This window comes from Apodemus sylvaticus, chromosome 13 (assembly GCF_947179515.1).
Source record: "Apodemus sylvaticus chromosome 13, mApoSyl1.1, whole genome shotgun sequence".
In the NCBI taxonomy this organism is placed as follows: domain Eukaryota; kingdom Metazoa; phylum Chordata; class Mammalia; order Rodentia; family Muridae; genus Apodemus; species Apodemus sylvaticus.
Window position 1 is genome coordinate 44555261 of NC_067484.1, and position 22447 is coordinate 44577707.

Below are 22447 nucleotides of genomic sequence, written 5' to 3' on the forward strand. Positions count from 1 at the left end.
GAAGGAAACCAAAAATGAAAAGGAAGAAAGAAAAAAGAATAAAGGGGCCCACCCAAGTCCATGCTCCCTAGCCGGAGCTGGGACCACTGCCACGGAGCCGGCCTTCCATGCTACCTTGATTTGATTTGCTCACTGTGTTCCCTGAGACATGGCGGTCTTATCTGGAAGCAGAGTGGCTTGCTTGCTTCCTCCCTCTCCTTCTCCCATCTCTCTCTGCTTCCCTCCCTGCTTCTCTCCGGGTCATTGCTGTGTTTCCCAGGCTGATGGTGAACTCCTAGGTTAAAGTGATGCTCCTATCTCATCTCCGAAACAGGTGGGAACACAGAGAAGCTGCTGGGGCCTTTTCACTATAAAGTGTCATAAATAAACCCACAGCGATGTGCTAGAGCAAAGGAAACTATACGGCTTCTCTGCCAAAGTATTTTTAAATAAGCTACAATATTTAAATCGATGCTGATGCTATTTCTAAATTATGGTTTACAGACTACTATGCTGTTTGTTTCTGAATGAAGAAACAGACAAAAAACTGGTAAGCATGGGCCTTCTTTGACTCTCATTTTCAAACTGTTAGTGACCAGACAAAGAATGGAAAAGACTGGAAAATACAGATGTCGTGAAAGCTTTTGGGGTTTTCGATTAACATCTATGAACAAACTTAAGTTTGAAAATGGGTGGCTATATCTTTCTTTTTAAAAGTTAGTCTTTTACTTAAATATAGCTCTCATAATGCCCCATAAAGCACTTTCAGGCTGAGGCTGAAGAATGGTTTGAATCCAGGAGTTCATCCCTAGCATGGGCAGCACAGTGACGCTGTTTCAAACAACAACCAACTCCCCTTTAAGCCAGATGACTTCAAATGGAAGCAGTATTCGCCAGGATTTTCATGAACGTGGGGGCAGAGAGATGCCTCAGTAGTTAAAAGCACTTCCTGGTCTTGGAGAGGACCTGGGATTGGTACCCAACACCCACATGGCAGCTCACAGCCAACCGTAACTCCAGTTCCAGGGGACCAGTGCTCTCTTCTGGTCTCTGTGAACTTGTGCACACATGGAGTACACTTATAAAATATGCCCAATTTCTCTCTCTCTTTCTCTCTTTCTTCCTCTCTCTCTCTCATACATACACACACACATGAAACTAAAAAAAAAAAAACAAACAAACAAACCATTTATTCACTAATCAATTATTCAACCAACCCATCAGGGAAGAACCAACCTGGTAAACTGATCACTATAAACACCGATCATTATAAAATCTTTTCTTGTATCTACTTACATATTTATATAAAACTATCAAGGGTGTATTTTTCCCCTAATTTAGAGAATCATCAGTGTATATAAGGAGAACCTATATTGGGCAACAGGAAAATAAAATCCCAGCCTAGTCCAGTTCATTAACAAATGTCCTTGGGAAGGTGACACGGTTTCAGAGCCTATTAGACCTCAGCCTCTCCATGTCTAACTAAAACAGCAGTGTGGGCTACCTCAGATAATGTGTTCTGCTGAATCGTAGGTGCCCAGCTCACCTCCAGAAGAAGAAGGGTTATTTACCCCGACTTTGTCAAGAGACAAGCTGCCACAGGGTGACTTTGAACTTGTCTGACAGGCAGCAGAGGATGGAGTTGGTAGTCCAGGCCCTGTGGCCTTGGGAGCAGGGCTTGGGGGCAGTAGTCCTTGGTCAGGGCATGGGCCAGGTCAGTGCCGAACTAGGAAGCTCAGGCTGAGCTGGACCTGTAGCGATGGTGTCTGTTAAGATGTGCTACTGGCCAGTACTCCCTGGAGTTCAGACTGGTCCTGAGGCAGAATGGGATTCTCCTGGGAGTTAGGTAGGCAGTGGAGGCATAAAAAGACCAAGAAGCAAGGGATTTCGCCCTTCGCTTCTGCCACTCAGGCAGCAGACTCCCCCTCTTAGCTCCCACTGCCAGAGGAGAAGGAAAGGCCCCCACTGAAGTCCTCTGGGTCTTCAGGTCACTCACTGAGTGACAACAAAATGAATCTGAAATGCAGGGCGGGAAGCAAGCGCTCTCAGCCCGCAGCCACATTTCCAAGCCCTGTTTCTGAGAATAGAAAATTCTAAGCTCAATTTGAGCGTCGCCGTAAGCTCCTCTCGGGCCAGATGACTTTATCCACATTATTTACACATGAAGCACAAACAACTTAAAATGTTTACGCTGAGGAGTAATGGAAGTCATGTGTCAAATGTAACGGGGGGGGGGGGGGGGGGGGGCGGGGGGGCGTGATGGTGATGGGGGATAAAGCTCTCTTCAGAACCGAGAAGCCTGAAGACATACAATATCTGTGGAAAATCTGGCCTACAAATGAAAGCGTGTTGTTTACCTATCCCTTCTAATTACAGAGAGCATGCATTCTACCCTCTGCACACAGCTTCTTAGGCCTCTTTCTCTGGGTCTTCGGTTGACTGTTTGCTCTGAAGTATTGCCTGAAGCTATGGAACCCCGATAGCTCCGTGCACAGAATCTCAGAAGGCCACACACATTCCTGGGATCCGAGCTTCCAGTTTCATTTAGGCTCTCACTCCCAGAGAGATCTAATGAAAAATCCTTGTACCAAGCCCCATAGACCAAGGGCAAAAACCCATTAGCAGCCCCTCCCTGAAACTCCTGCGGTCTGCTCAGCCCTCTTTGGACAGGGTAAAGATGAGGACGTGGGAGACGGTTGGGAACTGATACCTGGAATCTTCTCTTCCACGGTATCACTGGGCATCAGCCACCAGAGACTGACTCAGACCCAGTCATCCGTCAGAGGCTTCGCAGCACCTAGCTTCTCTTCCAAGCAAGATCCACCCCGTGGTTAATGATGCTTGAAGGGGGGGAGGGTGTCACAAGGACAATGATGAAAGAACCCGGCCATGCTGCCGGTTTCTCTCATAATAATCCAAGAAGGATCAGTCTTCCTAACTCTCACATGAGGTCTGGCCCTTTTGTCCCCTCTTAGTTTTTGAGGTAGGGTCTCCATGTGCAGGCCTGGCTGGCTTTGAATTTCTGATTCTCCTGCCCAAGCCTCCAGCACGCTGGGATGCACCAGCGTATTTGTATCCTTCGTTCTGAGGCAGGATTCCTCTCCTCACCCAGCTATGCTCATTCCACAGATCGAGTCACACATGGGGCTAAATGTAGAGCATGTCTGACCATTTAGGTCTGTCTGTCTCTGCACCTGCCCTGCCCTTCTATGCACTTAATGAGGATGTCATGGGATGGTCCCCTGAGACTTCGGGGGTTTGTAATGTTCAGAGAAGTGGACAGCATCTTATCTTCTCCTTTGTCTTCTGTGTCACTTGTGAGAGGAGACTTCCATCTCTTCTCAGGTCTGCCTATCCTGAGAGACGACAGTAAAGAGCTCCCTGATGCACTCTGTGCGGATCTGGCACTTTCTCAGGCGCAGTTTCTACAGAGCTTTGGTAGGGTTTCAGATGTGTGTTAGCCTGCACCACTGAAAAGCCATTTTTTTCCTCCCATGATTCCAACTAGCACCCAAATATCTAAAACCCAGGAGCTGAGAAAACAGAATTATTTTTATCTAAAACAAAGTAATTTATACAGTTGAATTTTAAAAACGGATCATTTCAATAGCATTCTTCCAATGATACTAAATCTTCACTTGCCCAGTGCATAAGGAACTTGAAACAGGATCTAATAAAAGCTAAAAATAAAGTTAAAAAAAACCCAAAGACTAACTGATAGCCATATTGGTAACGGTTAAACAGCTATGTCTCAGAATCTCCTGTTGGTCAGTGTTTGGCATCACACTTGTATTCTGAGCTAACAGTGTGAGACATGCTGATTTAGGATCTGTTGCACTGAGGATCGAAACATCCCTTACCTGTAAATACATTTCCAGACCTTATTCTGAGGATCTAAACATCCCTTACCTGTAAATACGTTTCCAGGCCTTGGCGCCTTTGTTCCAGGACTTTGGGGACCCAGTTCCTGACGTGTTTAGAAGGGATTTCTGGAGTCTTTATACATTTCTTAAGCTTCCAAGAAAGAAGGGAAAACAAGTTTGTCAATTATAAGCAAATCATTTGGAGGAAAAAAAAACAAGGAAAGTAAACCACAGCTAAAACATAACAAAAGGTTTTTCAAACATTTTTTCACTTAGATATCCTGATCTCTCAGGCTTTGGGACAAACGGGGCTTTGTGTTTGGAAGTTTAGCCAAGTACTAAAAACCTGGGAAGGTTTCCATATGATGTACATTTCAAATTTAAATGATTTTTTTTCAAAAGAAGTCTAGAACTTGAGTTAAAACAAAAGCAAAGTAAGAAAGATAGTTTCAACAATCAATTTATTTCATAGCACAATTAACACAAGTTTTAAATTTAGTTTTCTAACTAGATTAAGAACCACTTGGAAAGATTCCTGAAATTTCTGAAATAAAGTGAAATTTAAAACACAGTTTAATCTTTCCAACAATCCAGAAAAGTATCTGCAAACTCTAATCATGAAAAATGAAGGGCAGTTCTGAGTTAGGACTTCTAGGCAGTCTTTTAAGGAGCAACATTAAAAAACAATCAGGGCTGAAGAGATGTCTCAGTCACTAAGAGCATTAGCTGCTCTTCCAAGAGATCAGGGTGAGATTCCCAGCACCCACACAGTAGTACATGACCATCTGGAACCTCATTTCTAGGGTTCTGCCTGCCTTCTTCTGACCTGTTCCAGAATCAGGAACACACACATACATGAAGGCAAAACACCCAAACACATAAAATAAAATCTTACTTTTTAAAAAAGGTATTCACAGTTAGAGCTGCTATGGTATATGAAATAACATCTAGCTTCAAGAAATGCCAAGTACTAAAAACCTGGGAAGGTTTCCATATCCAGCAAAGGGGATTTTTCCAGTTTGGTGAAATTATTGGTTTAAGAACAGAGAGATTGTCCTAGGTTATCTGGGCAGGTTCAAAGCAATGATGAGGAACTTATAAGAGGGCAGAGGTTATAGGTCACTGATTTTGGACTTCAAGACCTCAAGCAGGATAAGAGAATAAGCTGCTAAATATATAGTACTTTGTCATAAGTAACCTCTATGAATGGAATAAACCCCAATGTCCTAACTTAAATCTTGACGACCTTCTTAGATGGCCCCTTTACAAAACACATGGAAAGGACATTTTATAATCCATTAGAATGAGCATATTCAGATTAAACCTGCAAAAACACAATGAAATTCCATTGCACATTTAAAAAAATAATCACCATTGACCACTCTAAGTTGAATCCTTACGGACACTAAGAGAAAGGAGCATTTCAAACAGCAGTCCTTCAGGCTCCAGCCATTGGGCTGAGCCCCTGTGTGCCTCCTTCTCCCTCGATACAGACACAAGTAATTGCAAACCCCAATCTGCCCTTTCTTCCCAACAGAATCATTAGGCAAGAGGCACAGCCTCCTGAAAGTAGCTGCTTGGAGAATTGTAAGCCTGCTGGAGCTTGGGGCCACTGGAGACCCCAGAGGTTCTACAGAGAAGATAGCACCCACATGGTAGCACACAGCCATCTGGAACCCCAATTCCACAGTTCTAGACAGCATAAGGAACACACATATACACAGACATACATGCAGGCAAAACTGGAGAGGTCTTAGGATTTGTTCAAGTATATTACTCTTTTGCCAGTTAGAGAAAAGAAGTTCATCACTTGTCAATCTTTTGGCTAAATCAAATGTTGAGAAAGGAGTGCCTGAGACATCAACGGCCCCAAAGATACCTACGTAACAGCCACTGGGCTCCTCCTCCATGTTCCCTGGCACTAAGAACATACCTGCCCTCAACTGGACACCAACTGTCTTAGGGTTCTATTGCTGTGATAAAACACCAAGTTTGCCAAAAGCAACTTGGGGAGGGAAGGTTTATTTCTTCTCCCAGCTTGCAGTTCATCAGCAAGGGATGGAAGGGTAGGAACCTAGAAGCAGTAACTGATGCAGGGAGCATGTAAAGCTACTGCTTAGTGGCTTGCTCCCATGGGTTGCTCAGCCTGCTTTCTCACATCATCAGGACCATCTGCCCCGGAGTGTCACTACCCACAGTAAGATGGGCCCTCCAACATCAATCACCAATTTTAAAAAATTCCCGACAGACTTGCCTACAGGCCAATCCATGCAAGTATTTTCTCAATTAAGATTCCTTCTTCCCACATGACCCTAAATTCTGTCATATTGAGAGTGCTGGAAATTGGGGGGTGGGATGGGATGGCGGGAAGAAGGCCTGGATGAGGAGACAGTGTCTGAGGGATGGCCTGAATCCTATTTGTTCTGTTTTTAGTTTTGCTTTGAGTTTTTTGTTTGTTTGTTTGTATTTTGTTTTGTTTTGTTTTGGTTTTGGTATTTCGAGACAGGTTTCTCCGTGTAGCCCTGGCTGTCCTAGAACTCACTCTGTAGACCAGTCTGGCCTCAAACTCAGAAATCTGCCTGCCCATGCCTCCTGAGTGCTGGGATTACAGGTGTGCGCCACCATGCCCGGCTCTGAATCCTATTTGAAGGAAGCCAGGTGAGCAGCCCAAGCAACACTATTAGGGCAGACACAGTAACAGAAAGGGAGGGTCAGGCCTTTGAGTCTCAAAGCCAGCAAGAAGAGATTGAGTCTCAGTGCACCATATATTTCAGTGTCTTGGGGGCCACAGCAGGAATTTAGATATCATTTGAAATGAGAGGTATATTGATGATTTCAACAAAAGAGGGAACATGCTGGGTGTAACGAAATAGAGGTGGAACTCACAGACCAGTTAGTTCAAAGGAAAACTAGGCAAGAGAGGATGGTCTTGACTGTGGGTGCTGGCAGTAGATGTGGGCAGGGTGGGAACTGTGGTTGTGCAAAGTATATTTGGTCATCACAGCTCTACGATAGACACTCAGGTTTGGATATCCTCTGGCAGCTGTTCTGATTAGCTGCCTGCTGTTTAGTGAACAGTGTCATAATGTCAGGTTTGAGCTCAATGACTGTTTTAGAGAGAGTTCTCTAGAGGAACAGAACTGACAGAATGAATATGGCTGTGGTCCAGCTAATCCAACAACCACTGCCCACCAATGAAAATCCAAGAATCCAATCTTAGTTCAGTTCATGGGGCAGGATGTCTCAGCTGATCTCCAGTGTGCTCTGGAATCCCAAAGAAGTAGGTTCTAATGTCAGGGAAGGAAGGAATTTGCCATCAATAGTGAGGGCAAATAGGCAAAGAGCAAATTCTCCCTTCTTCTATGTCCTTTATAGGCTGTCATCAAAAACGTGTGACCCAGATTTAAGACTAATCTTCCTACTTCAAAAGATCTAGATCAAAGGTGGGTCTTCCCACCTTCAAATGACTTAATTTAAAAAAAAAAAAAAAAAAACGTTCTCATAATGTACTCAGCCGATTGGGTCATAGTGAATTCCAGATGTCATCAAGTTGACCAGGAATAGCCATCACAATACCCAATGGCTTAGTTATTCCCCAGATCAACAAGTCCAGGTTTTGGGTGAATGAAGAACACACTTTCCCTACCTCCACCCCCAGCTATGTGTGACAGCGTGACTCCATCCTGCTCGTAGGGAGGTGAGAAGAAAAAGGATCTCAGAGACTAGAAAGGGAGAGAGCAGCTCCTTCCTTTCTTTCTTCCGCTCTTTTTACATCCATGACCAATGGATGAAGCCTGAGCAAACACCCTTGACCATGAGGCACCGGCTGGGTGGTGTAGGGAGTGGTAACAGAAGCCTGATCACCTCCATGGTAGAACAACAGAATCCCATTTGCTACTGTCACCTCTGTCTTGCATTTAATCCCCTCGAATATTGGAAAATGTCATTCAGAGTTTACCATGTTAAACCTAAAATTCTTGAGTTCTTAAATTCTCTTATCATCACTGTGGTCAGGTGACACAGGTGTTCATTAAAACACAGCATAAGTCTACTGGGTAGAACTTCTGCTTCCCCAGAAGGACAGTAGGATTTGTTTCTGACAGAAGTGTGAAGCAAAGACTGGAGTGACAGCAGCTGTAATCAGAAAAATTAAAGTCACAGCTTTACAACAACAGATAGTGAGGCTAGAGAAAAGGTAAAGTCACAGCTTTACGACAATAGACACTGAGGCTTGCTCCGTTACTTGGACTGATGGCCTTTAGGTTTCCTAAGGACCACACTAAATTTCTTACTTGCTCAAGAAAGCTAGTCAAGGTTCTATGTGTACATCCTTAGACACTCCTAATAGAAAGGGATCAGCTGCTGAGGTGGGAGAGTAGGCCAGAGATGCCTCTAGGTGTTCATGGGAAGACAGTATGCAAGAAAGTATACAGAATTCTGTAGACCCAGGAGTCTGAACACTGTAGAAAGTATCTGTAAACATAGAAATAAGTCAAACCACCTTGAGAGTCAAGTCCCAACACAGCAAAGTGGCTGTGGTGCGTAGAAGGCACAAACTGGCCTCCTGGTATTTACAGCCTACATAGCCCTTCTGCTTGGGAGTGGGCAGGAGCTGTGACTACAGCAGGGTAGTAGTCACTTCCATGGTTACACTGAGGTGTATCTGTACACCTCGGGCTTAGTACACTGCTGGCTTTGAATAAGTGGCTAAGGCTTCAAGCGACCTCTAACAGCTAAGAGCTGTCTCTGGTTAACAGTCGACGATACAAGGCATCCCTCCCGTAGATGCAGGTAGACGTCTGCCTGAGTGAGTACAGATGCGGGCTTACACCTAGCTGTAGGGACGAGGCAGAGCTCTGACATCACCGGACCCGTGGAGACTCTATATAACGACTGTTCTTTGAAAGTTACCCGTTTGTGTCTGTGGTGATTTGTTATGCTGTAATAGAATACTGGGAAGGCTGACGCTCAGGGGCGGGCAGGGACTGAGGATGAGGTAAGAGACTACCACACAGGAACGTTTCCAAAGGGGGCAAAGGGAAGAAGGCCAGCTATGCAAGCTTCACAACCTGACTTCGATCCCCACAAAAGCTCCACCACCAGTCTCCTCTCCTTTTCTTTCCTTTGCATCTTGACGAAATAGCACTGAAAATATTCTGAAAATATTATCTTTTTTGTTTACATGAGGATCCTGAGAGAGCTGATCATCGCAGAGACTGCGTTCATGACACATGAGGAGGTGAGCAGGAATTTAGATGAGAGACAAAGCCAAGACAGCATGTTTCCAGTAGGGCTCAGCTGCTTGCAAGATAAATATTCCTTGTCCACTTCATCTGATGATTAACTGTCCTGCTACACAGCATCCAGGCAAAAGGACCTTTCTGATGTGTGTAGATAATCGCTCATGCTTACTCACACACACACTCACACACACACACACACACGTTCAGTGTGTGATCACTCTTTTTTCCTTTTTACAGTTAGAACTTGCTGAGAACTTACTCCAGACAGTCAAGACTCACTAGCATATGACGTGGATAGAAAAACTTACAGTTTTCTACAGAGAGGACCAGAAATACTTTTAGCAAGGACAATTTTTTTTTTTTAAAAAAAGGAAACAAAATCATCTAAATAAATAGAGACATTGGGAGGGCAAAAGATAACCTTCTCATATACACATGGTCACCCAAGTTTTGTTCCTTCGGGGACAGTGCATGGACGCTGTTCTCTCGGTTTGATCCCATATAGCAGTTTTTGGTTCATCTGAAATGTGTCCTTCATTAAGTCGAATAGAAGAGAATGTAATACTTGACTCAACCCCAAAGCAGGCAATAACAAAAGATGAAGATAATTAATCTGAAAATGAACCAGCCCCATATTTCACTGAAGACATTGGGAATAAAGGGGTGGGCTGGAACTGACAGGAAACAGCTGGGGAGGCACGAAGGGTAAAATATGCTCAACATCTGCAGTAAGGGTAAGAGTTTCTTGTCAGTCATGAGATTTTGGACCTTGGAGAGCACAGCTCTTTGCATGGCCATGGAAAGTGATGCACTCTTGGCTAGGGTAGGGGTGATCGGGGTACAGGCTGGGCATTCACCCATCACAAGAGCCTATGCCCGAGCTGTAGGGGACAAAGAACCGGACGGAGTCTTGTTTTGTTTGGGTGGAGAATTTGTCATTCCTACCTCATCCTAGTGCTGTAGAAGCAATAGAAGAACCAGGATTAGAGGGACCTGTCCTCCAGTGTCCCATAGATCAGATAAATACCCTTGTGAAAAATACAAAGGATATAAATAAAATAAATAAAAATACTATATATGCTGGGGCTCTGAGTAGGGGAAGCATAGCTACACACACACACACAGACACACACACACACACACACACAGACACACACACACACACACTTAGAACTATAGCATGTGAGAGATCTTGAGCTTTCCCATACCCTGGAATATACAACACAGCAAGCTCAAAGCCAGCTGGAGATATCAGATAACTAAGCTTTGCATTAGACTATAATTTAAATTGTTTAGGTAGAAATGTCTATAGTAAATGGAACAGGAGTCTCCATAAAGAGTAGAAAACAGGCAGCTGGCATTGAAGAACTTGAAAGTCCTGCTTTTTTTTTTTTTTTTAACACACCAGTTGGCAAATGGACGGGCATTCAGTCTGGCAAAGACAAGGACGTGCAGACCTGCACAGGCCACGCTTGGGTGTGGCTAGCATGAACTTTCCTTAGGAGAACACTAGATAAAGGATTGGCCAGTAGATGGCTGGAGATGAACACAATGATGATGCCTTCAAAAACATCTGAGAATCTCTAATTCCCAGAGCCTGTGAGTGGTATTCCTAAACAACAGAAAGGGGCTTTACAGAAAGAGTTTTAATTAAGGATCTTGATATGAGACTGCTATCCTGGACTATTATTGGGATGGGCCCAATGTTAACCTCAAAGGGGAGAGTGAAGTACTTTTTTTTTAGATATTTTCTTTATTTATATTTTAAATGTTATCTCCTTTCCTGGTTTCCATTCTGAAAACCCGCTATCCTATCCCCCCTCCCCCTGCTCAACAACCCACCCACTCCGGCTTCCCTGTCCTGGAATTCCCCTATACTGAGGCATCGAACCTGAGAGAGACCTAACAAGGCCTGTGTTGGTTTGTATCTGCTTGGTCCAGGGAATAACACTATTTGGAGGTGTGGCCTTGGTGGAGTGGGTGTGGCCTTGTTGGAGGAAGTGTGTCACTGTGGGCATGGCTTTAAAACCCTCCTCTTAACCATATTGGAGTCTGTCTTCTCCTAGCAGCCTTCAGATGATGTAGAACTCTCAGTTCCTCCAGCACCATGCCTGCCTGGACACTGTCATGCTCCTGCCTTGATGATAATGGACTAAACCTCTGAACCTGTAAGCCAGCCCCAATTAGGTATTGTCCTTATAAGAGTTGCCTTGGTCGTGGTGTCTGTTCACAGCAGGAAAACACTAAGACAAGATCAGAGAGAGCGATGTGATCGTAGATGTCATGAGAGAGGCAGAAGCAATAAAGGAGGTGACTGTCAGCTTAGAGGATGGAAAGTGGCCGTGAGGAATGTAGGCAGTTGTTGGGAGCTACAAAGGGCAGAAAATGGACTTACCTATGGGAACACAGCCCTGTCCACCCGGTTAGCACAAGATAATAAATGTGCAGTGTTCTAAGTTGCCAATTTTGGTTTTTTGTTTTTTTTGTTACAAGAACACTAGGAAACTAATGCCAGGTTTGAGAACACTGGCCTGGAGAGTCAGTCTGTGACATGGTAGGCAATTCAAGCACAGAGAGTGGGAGAACGGCCTTGAAAAGCAGGCAAAGGCAAACTGAAGACAATTAGGAAGATGAAGAGCAGAGACGCAATGTAAAGTAGCACCACTCCGGACTGGCAGGGGCGCACAAGCAAATGCCAAGTGGAATGCACTGCAAGTAAACAAACAAACAAACAAACAAACAAACAGGTTGACAGCACTTAGCATTCTGGAAAATTCAGATAGAGGGCTTTCAGGATTCAGAACCTCAAACTGCTTAGTTCTAAGCCTTGTGGCTCTGTGTGTGTGTGTGTGTGTGTGTGTGTGTGTGTGTGTATGTGTAGGACTGTATGCAGGCAACAGGAGGCCCCTCTTCTTGTCCTTGCTCAAACTTGCCAGAGGATTTAGCTTTATGTCCAGAGTGGGGAATGCCTCATGCCCGTGATTCCAGCGCTTGGTAGACCGAGGCAGGAGGATCACAGTAAGTTCAAAGCTAGCCTGGCCTATATAGTAGATTTGAGAGGAAAATAATGAATATACAGAAAAAACAAATGTAACTAGGGATGGATCAGTGCTTCCAGCAGGCAAAGGCCCAGGGTGGGTACCAACAGCCCCTTCCTCAACACCTAAATGAGAACAGCAGAGGAAAGCAATTACGACAAAGAGAGAAAGAAATTCTGAGGAAGGTTTCAAAATACACCCCTAACACTAACTAGACAAACCCAAATAGCTTCTTCCTCAAAACTAGCAAGAATGATCAACAAGGAGGCACTTGTGTGCCTGCAGGCCATGGCAAAGGGCGATGGATCCATCCTGGTAAAGGTGCAGAGTGCTTCGGAACAGCCCACGTGCTGCCCTGCAGCCAGCTTATGAGCACTGCTCAAACACTTCCATGGACAGAGCGGAACACAAAACACGAGAGAAATCAAGGCAGGTGTGGAGCCAGCCTCATACACTGTGATGACAAGGAAATGTTTCAAGAAAATTCAATAGCAGAAGATGACCTAAGTGCAGCCCGAGGAAAGCATTTCAGTAAACACAGTCACATGGGACCTGAGGGGGGATAAGGCTGCCAGGTGGGGGGCATGGCGGGAAAGCTTGCATGAGGTACCCAGTTGATTCTTAGCTGCTATGAGCTTCTGAGTGGGGCCCTGAGAGCCTTACAGATGCAGAGGCAGATGCCAGCAGCCAACCATTGGACTGAGTACAGGGTGCCCAATGGAGGAGTTGGAGGGTGGACTGGAGGAGCTGAAGGGGTCTGCAACCTCGTGGGAAGAACGATGATTTTTGCCAATCAGACTTCCCAGGGCTCCCAGGGATAAGCCATCAACCAGGTGGTTCGAGCTGCATTTGTGGTGGAGGAATGCCTTGTTGGGCATTGGTGGGAGGAGAGGTCCTTGGTCTTATGAAGGCTTGATAGTTGCCCCAGTGTGGGGAAATTGAGGCAGGGTAGGTAGGAGTGGGATGGGTGGAGGGTCATCGTCATGGAGGTAGGGGGAGGGAGGATGGGTTGGGATTTTTCTGGGAGGGGGGAACTGGGAAAGAGAATAACATTTGAAATGTAAATGAAGAATATATTCAATAAAAAAACTTATTCCAAAAAAAAAAAAAAAGATTACAGACTGATGTGAACTTTTATATCTCACTGTTACTTGAATTTGCCTCCCCACCAATTCTAACACAGAAGTGGCTGTCCCTTCTCTGCACTGTGTGAAGTCAGACAGGACACTCCAACGGCCTGCCCGCCCTGTGACAGAGATTTGAGAATTACTCCTCTATTTACTCTAACAAGCTTCATTATGAAAAACTGGATACAATTACTAATGAAACTGTGGAAATTGAAAGAATAAAGTCCTAGAAAGTACAGGAATTGTTTTATATTGTTTTGTTTTGTTTTATTTCATTTTATTATTTTATTTTATTTGACAATGCTCGATTGCAGAGGAGAAGGAAAAGGAATTGTCCTAGAGCAGGAAGTCAGCAAGCCACCTGCACTCAAGCAGGGCTGGCTGACCCAAGGACAGGGCCAGCCTAATTGGCAGGCCCCCTGCTGTGTCTCTCCTGGCGTCCATCCCCTGGTATCTGGAGAGCTCAGCTGCGCTGTGTTGGTCATAGAGTACTTCATGCTGACCTAGTACTTTAGGAAGGGTTTTGCACCTGACAAGCTGCCCAGGCCTGACTGACTGGGAAATGCTTCATGGTGGTGGAGAGAAACCTGGTCTCAACCTTCCAAATACCTAACAGAATTTGTTTGCTTAAAAAAAAAAAAAAAAAAAAAAAAAAAAGACCAAGACAGAATTTCAGGAGAACGAGCGAGACCCACATTTTATGTGGGTTTTTCTCTGAGGTCTCCCTGAGCGGGTGCTCTTTTAAACGGTCTCCTGGCAACACCTGATAGATCTGTGGGCACTTGCATGGTTTCTCTGGGAGGAAACCTAAACTTGATGAAATTCTAATTGGAGAATTAAACTGTTTGCTGCCCTAACAGAGAATCTTGGAGCACCTCTAAAAAGAAGGGAGGAGGTGGGCCTGAAGGTTCCCAGCACCAGGGAGGAGGGGCAGAGGAGTATCTGAGAGAGAATTCTAAGTCAGTCAGAGTTACAGAGTGAGACTCCCCCTCTGCCCCATCTAAAATTAAACAAACAAAACAGGAAAACAGGCTTGCTAATCTTTCAGTAATATCCTGTTAAGGTTTAGACTTAATTCTTTATTCTCTGATTAAAGTGGAAAAAACTTATAAGAAATGTTAAAAGCCTTCTAATCCAGACGTTTTTTTAAAAAAGATTTATTTTTATGTGTGTGAGTACACTGTTGCTGTCTTCAGACACACCAGAAGAGGGCATTAGATCCCATTACAGATGTGTTCCATTACAACCATGTGGTTGCTGGGAATGGAACGCAGGACCTCTGTAAGAACAGTCCGTGCTCTCAAACGCTGAGCCATCTCTCTAGCTCCCTCATCCAGATTTAACACATATTTTAATAAGGCCAAGTGTCCCAGAAAACTTATGTAGGCATTAAAAAGCATAAAATTATAAGCATAAAACTCTCCTAACTTAATGTATTTCTAGCTTCTTCTTGCCCACTATCTAATTAGAGCATACATTCTGTGCATGAATATATTTCATACATGTTTCATACATGTACACACACACACACACACACACATACATATATATATATATATATATATATATATATATATATAAACATATGTGATGCACTTCTAGACACAGATGTGTGAAAGAAGAAAGATGAGCATGAGTTGACTCATCATCTGTGACTTTCTTCCAGGATGTCTCATAGGTTATTAATACTATTATGAAAATTTTAGGATGCAAATAATTTACAAACCATAAAAAAGTTAAGGCTGGGTTGGAGCTATTTTTTTAATTATTCATTTTCAATTTGGTTGCTACTTCTGCATTCCTGTTTCTTTAATCTACAACTTTGAAATGTACCCCAGAGCTAAGGCATCAGTCATTCTGGTACAGCTGCTCTTCACATACAGAGGACAGCTGTGGGCTGGGACCTTCTTCCATGTACTCCGTTCGAACACACATGTATACATACACAACCTTGTCTACGTACACAACATTTAAATTGAATTTAATAAATCTCTTCCTATATAATGATTTCTTGTGTTTCTTTTCTTTTCTTAAAGAATATATAATGCATTTCTTAGACAGGAGAAGGTGTTGGTCTTATTCACTGTAAACCTTTAATATTAGAAGCAATACACTGCAAACAGCATACTGCCTCAGATTTGAATATGCAATTGCAACAGGAAATCCATTTATTTAAAAAAAAAAAACCCAAACACACTTAACAATTTATTTTAAAAAAAATAATGGCATTATAAAGAAACTGTATACACAGTAGACAGTAATGCTCTGAGGGTCATAGAACAGACTTAACACTATACCACAGGCCACACAGAGAAAAAGCATGAAACCTAGGTTACCTTTTTGTGCAAGGCATGGAATTCGCTGTACCGTTTCTCAACAAAATGTTTTCTTCCATTCATTAGCACTTCTATTTTAAACACCTAAGGAAAAAATTAAAGAGATTAATTCTGCTAGTTCGAAACCCTCAATTGTCGATGTGGTAAGTTTGTGACTGTGATATATTTCATCCCTTTAATTACAGAAGCCGATTCTCCCCAAACCCAGAAGGCTCTGGAGACCCCAACCCAACAGCACTGATTAATGAGCCCTCGAACTAAATGCTCACCCACTCACTGCAGCACTCTCTAAGACTGTGTCTACAGATGGGGAAACTTCCATGCTCTCAAATGCTAAATCTTTTTTTTTCAGTTGAGAGAATATCCTTCCCATGAAACGACTTCATCAAATGACTAAGATGGTACAGATCTGAGGACTCAGCCACGCGGCACCCTGTGGGGTACTTTGAGGAAGGCACTGTGTCACCTGAGACAATCATGCAAACAACAGTGCATTTTAGGTTAATTTCTTCCTAACCTGCATATTCATCTCCAGTCTCAGCTGGGCTTATCCCGCTGTTTGCAAAGCAAGGCAAATGCAGGGAGGGCTCATTTTCCTGGCATGATGTGAGTGACAGCTAGTGCTCCCACTTCCAGGAGGTTGAAAGGCCAGATGCAGAGGTGCTCTGGGCTCACTAATTAGTAGGCACTAACATGACATTTTCTTGATTCTTGGGTCAGTGGGTCAAGACTGGGGACAGGGATGAGAAGCATTGTGAGTTGCTCATGAAAACACAAGGCTCAGGTCCAGGAGTGCGGACAGCCTGGCAGGAAAGGAAATAAGGAGCTACCGCCATTCCAGAGTCTGTCTCACCCTTGTTTTCTAAGTGAGAGCCTGAAATAACAAGAAGAGAGACTATTGCCAAGCTTAACTTCCAGTTTTAGCCAACCCTTTGAAAAAAATAAATAAAGGACAGCCCAGAGTAATAAAACAAAAACAAAAAGACCATACTTTAATCCAAAGTATATGAACTCATATTTAACACAGGACATAAAAGTTTCTATACTTTTATTATGAAAATAGAGCCCAATAGTGTTGTATTTTTGCTTTATATGTAAACAACTATCTAAAGTCATACATATTATCAATCGTAAACGCTACCTACACTTTTTGTATATCTTTGAATTATATATTCTTCTACTGCAAAACTCAGTTAAAGAAACCCATTTTCTAAAAATTTACAGGAAAAATTTTTATCAGTTTAATCAATATTTCATATAACCAATCCATTTCTTCAAGAATTCTTCCTCAATCCTTTTCTTTATGATTTGAGGAAAATGTTTTCTTCTAAAATACATATATGCTTCAAAGGCTCAGATATACATCCATTGCTTATTAGAAAAATATCTTGTTTCCTAATTCACCAAAGAAAATAATCCTTCTTCCAAGAGCTTGTCAGAAAGAGAACTAGAAAGACTTTTCCAAAAACAGATGCAAGAGTCGGACGGCTTCAACTTGGGCTCCTTCTTAATGTCAAGTCCCTGATTTGATCAAAACAGTCAGGCAACAATGAAAGTAGTTTCCATCTGCTGAGCAGATAAAACTGCTCCAGTCTGGATACTGGGGTTGTCTCACAACAGCCCCTTCAATTGGTAAGTCTACTAAAGATCAAAGGACAGAGCCTTGGTAAGTTTCAACCTACTGTACTAGGTAACCCTCAGACTGACCAGCTTGAAGGCCATGGGTAAGACATAGGCAGCTAGGAAAAGACTGGCTTCCAGGTAGTTAGGAAGAGAATCTTAAAGCCCATGCCCACAGTGACACACTACCCAATCCAACTAGGCCACACCTCCGAATAGTGCCACTCCCTGGGCCAAACATATACAAACCATCATAGACACATTATGCTCTGGCTGACTCAAGAAGTGCCATCCCATCTCCTGCCCAAGATGGTTATGTCTTCAAAGTTCTACAGTTACTCTTCACAAATACTAAGTTCACAATGGAGGCAGAGGAGTAGAAGGGACACCAGTACAAGAGAAGTGTATAACAGGTGTTAACCCTGTTATATTGCCATTGAAAATGTAAAATGTACCCAGTGCTGCTAACACTTTTTTTTCCTTCTGGGTTTTGGAAAGGAAGTTGGTTAGCCAGGATGGAGCCAATTCAGGACATTTTCTTATTATTTCCACTACATAGAAAACCCTTTTCTCATTTTGTGGTCCTGGAAAAGTTCCAGTGTAGAAACTGCTCTAGGATAGCAGTGACATCTCAGGACTCAAGAATAGTGTGTAGAAGGCATGCAGCATAGTACCTGGCATTCAGCTATTAATTTATTTAACACATGCACTAAGGGTTTACAGTGTGCCTGAGAGTTGTCCTAGGCTCTAGGATTCAGTAATGAAAAGACAAGAGCCTGGCCTCTGAGTAATGACTGAGCTGGATGACACACACATCTGTGCACAAGTGACATGGTGTCCAGCTAGACATACTCAGGCAAGCCAGGCATGGAGCCTGACAAGAGTGTTAAACAGTGTGCAGGGAAGGTCTCCCTGAGGACAGTGGCAGGGAAAATTGTACATGAGTTAATATTTTTAAGAAATATAAAAATATACAACCTGCAAGCCAGATAAAATTCAGTTTGATAACCAACTGGAAAATGGCAGGAAACACAACTTATAAGGAAAAGAAAAAGCAATGACAGACACTGATTCAGAAAGGACACAGGACTAGGGGACAGAACCATTCATTAGTACTATTGTTTCGAGGAATTTCTTACTTTCAAGATCCTGGAATGAAAAGCTAAGGGTTAAATGGGAAAGCTATAAAAGAAAGTCTAAACTGTGGGAATTGGTCTTGTGGAGAAAATCATCAACATCCTCAATGAAAATTACACTGGATATGATGAATAACAGACAAGTCATGGAGGAAGAAATGGTTAGTGTTGAGACTCTAGCAATGAAAAACTATCCCGCATGAAACAAACACGAGAAAGGGTGTAAAAATTATCTTTTATTTCTCTGATGTAATTGTTGTCTCCTAGGTCTAGTCCTGGAGGCTTCTAGCCTCTGTACAATCTAATCTAGGCCCAATATTCAGCCTCTGAGACTTGCTGCTAAATAAGCTCACCCCATCCTAGTTCGTCCTGGACTCTGGCTGACTGATTCAACTCAGCTGTTCTGGCTCAAAATGCCTCTCCAAGCTGACTGATTCAATATGGCTTCTCTTGGCCTCTGACTGAATTGCTCTGCTTGGCCTTATACTGACTTTGACAATAAATTCTAATCTTTTGGTTTCTTCTCATTTCCTGGCTCATTCTGTCTTTACTGGTGTCTAGCTTGTCCTCTCTTCAACCTGTCTCTAAAACTCTCCTGGTAAAACTGCCATTCTTCCTTTCTCTCTTCTTCTGTACCGCTTTCTTGCAAGAAGCCTCTTTTTCATAAGAGTTGGGCATATCCTATATGTCAAATCTTTCTCTGCTACTCAATTAGACATCACTTTAAACATGGTGCTTCCTTCTATGAACAAACAAACTTCACCTTTATTGTTTGGGATTAAAGCTGTATATTAAGGGTGTGTCTGTATTCCAGCCAGAGGTATTAAAGGTGTGTGCTAAGGCTGAGCCACAATTAGAAACAATTTTTTCAGTAAATAATACAATCTTGATGTTCATGGTATGATCAAATATCTTGCAACAAGAGAGGGAAAACAACTAAAAAAATAAAGAAATAATTGGTATGGTGGTTCATGTCTTTAATCCCAGCAATGGGGAGACATAGGCAGGAGTATCTCTGTGAGATCAAAGCCATCCTGGTCTATAAAATGGATCTAGGATAGCCAGGGCTCTGTTACACAGAGAAACACTGTTTCAAACACACACACACACACACACACACACACACACACACACACACACACACACTATCAGTGAACCATATGATAACTAAACAGAAAAATGTATCTATAAACCAAAGTCCCTACAGTAGAAGAGAGATTCAGCAATGAAGGTTAGAAAGTAAAGCAAATATATTCAATGAAATCACAGCTGTTCCCCATCCCAATTAATAGAAAATATTAGTGGATAAAGCCAATTCAATGATGATATACACACATCCTTAGGAAAAGACAGATCAGCAAAACAAACGCATTATCATTGTTCAAAGAAAATCTGAAATGTAGTAAAGACATTACCCAGACAAAGAAGAAAGATAAAGCAATATTATTATTATAAATAACAAATATGTAATGCACACATATATAATTTATATTTTAAAAGATTTGAATTGACCATCCATGCAAACCTAATCCAATTCTTTACTCATAGTAAAAACCCATTTAATTACTACCACCAGTCCTACATGACAGGTACCATTATTCCCACTTACCAGGGAAGGCAGGAAATAGGGAGATTACACAACTTGGCTGCACTTTCAAACCACAATTTAATTCCAGAATCTGTCTGTAATACTTAGATACAGTATTACACCAAGTTCCTGGTTGTATTTATGTTTATGGGAGGCTGGTGGTCATATAAATATAATTCTCTCAGCAAATCCATGACAGCAAACAGAACCGAAACATCAAACGCTGATTGGGAAGAGAAAACAGTCAATGTAAAATTGGAAGAATTCCTGATCAAACAACAAAAACAAAAACAAAACAGAACAGAACAAAAAACATTGAAAGCAAGAGGAAAACCAACGATGGGAGAAGTTTGAGTTTCCTGAGCTGAGACCATGGAAAGAATCTGTGGTGGTCTGACTGAGAATGGCCCCACAGGCTCATATGTTTAAGCACTTTGGTCCCAAGGTGGCCGTGTTTGGGAAGGATTAGGAGGCGTGGCCTAATTGGAGGTGGAGTGTCACTGGAGGTGGGCTTTGAGGTTTCCAAAGACTCCTGCCATTTTCAATGTGCTCTCAGCCTCATGCTCCTAGATCAAGATGTGAGACAGCAGCTGCTCCTGCTGCCATGCCTCTGCTCTACCATCATGGGATCTAAACTTCTGAAACTGTAACCCCAGTAACAAACTTCTTTTGTATTGCTTTGGTCAGGGTCTTTCATTACTCTAAAGAGAAAGAAACTGAAGCAGTTAGCCAGACCCAGGTATAAAGATAAGCCAAGAACAGCCACATCTATTCCACCTGATTTTTTTTTTAATTTACAAACAATAAAGTGTTGCTAATATATACATAGCTGTGTTATCAGCTTGACACGCCTGGGAAGAGGGCCCCTCAGTTGAACTGCATCCCTCAGTTGGCTGTTGAGGCATAGCTATGGAGGCCTTTTCTAAATGGCTGGATAATATCAGGGGACCGCTCCACTATGGGCGGTGCCACATCCAGGTACCTGGGATGTATAAGAAAGGAGGCTGAAGGTCGGCCTGAAGCAGGCTGGTGAGCAGCGTTCCTCCAGGGGCCTGGCCTTGAAGTCTTGACTTGGCTTCCCTCAATGATAGACTATAATCTAGAAGTCACATAAACGCTTTCCTCGCAAGTGCTTTTAGACACTTATTTAAGAGGCAGAAGAGAAGGGTGCCAGGGCAGGGCACAAAAAGGGGAAAGGCAGAAACAAAGATCAGGATGACTGTTTTCTCCACCATACTGAGTGCCAGAGTCTACAGAAAGGTTGGTGGAAGATGATAATGGGTGATTGTTAGTCAATCCAAATCCCTGCCAAATCTGCTAAATATGAGGTGAGGTAAATGTTCAGGCATGTAGGGGCACTCGAATTTATCATGTATACTTTTAGGATTCTTCTGAAGAACACATTTTAAAACACCAAAGAAAAGGTGGAGGGGGCACAAGGTTAGACCTAAAAAGAAAATGAGAGAAGAATCCTAAAATAAGAATTTTGAAGCTTAGAAAGCATTCACATTCAAATAAGAAGTGAGAAGTCTTTAAGTAGTTCTTAACCAAGATAAAAAAAACAAAAACAAAACAAAAATAAAACTTCACAAACAAACAAACCCCCCAAAAACAGGGGTGAGAGGGATCATGATTAATACTAATTCAAACATAAGATTCTAGTGACAATCCCAAAGATTTTGCCATTCTCTGTCAAGAAAGAGGGGTATGGACTTCAAATTTATGCGAGGTGATAGCTCATGTTTATAGTCTAAGAAAACAGGAGGCTGAGCCAGAAGTGAGGACAGCTTGGGCTACATTATGAGCTTCAAATTAACCTGGGCTACAGAGCAAAACTGTCTTAAAATCCCTAACCCCCTTAAAAAACTATATACAATATACAGGTTCAAACAGAAAACAAACTAAATATAACATGATTTGGTAGCAACCTTTCCTTGACATAGCTTGCACTGAGCAGCACTAACTCAACAACTATGAAGTGATGCTTTTGCTCTTGAACACGATGGCTTGATAGATTGAGGTGCTTGCTGCACGAGCCAGGTGGGTGGGGTATTTGATCCCCAGCACCCACGTGGAAGTAGAAGGAATGGGATGACTCCACAAAGTAGTCCTCCACGCAACACGCATGACCAAGGCTGTGAGGGAGTGCAGGTGTGCACACAGACACAATAACTTAAAACTTAAAATACTTCATGAAATTAAACTCATATTCATGGTAAAAGCTGAATGTGCTAAAGTTCATCATGCAAAGTATTTGGTTGTCAGTGGAGACCTGAAAATTGAGACAGCAAGAGATGCAGGGAACATGAGTTCCTGAGAGCTTCGACAGTTGCACTCCTGAACCCTGGGACCCTGGACATAGCTCATCTCCCTCCTGCACATATTCTGCTTTCAAACATCATAATATGATGCCAATTAGGTCAAATGTCTGAAATCCTTCTACAGAGACAGAAGGAAAGGTTTTCTTGAGCTTATTGATATTTGTAGGACACCGGTTATGGATACGTTCACAGCTTC

The 22447-nt window shown here is 42.8% G+C and overlaps 1 protein-coding gene across 2 annotated transcripts in view; it reads right to left on the reverse strand.

The window, feature by feature from the left end:
* Positions 1-22447, reverse strand: part of Snx24 (sorting nexin 24) — a 146470-nt gene that overhangs the window by 49447 nt on the left and 74576 nt on the right. For both annotated transcript variants that reach the window (XM_052155724.1, XM_052155723.1), the window contains exons 2-3: positions 15587-15670; positions 3889-3993 (exon numbers count right to left, since the gene is read on the reverse strand). In XM_052155724.1, coding sequence (XP_052011684.1) covers positions 3889-3993; positions 15587-15649 — 168 coding nt within the window. In that variant the 5' untranslated portion in view covers positions 15650-15670. The remainder of the gene's footprint in view (positions 1-3888; positions 3994-15586; positions 15671-22447) is intronic.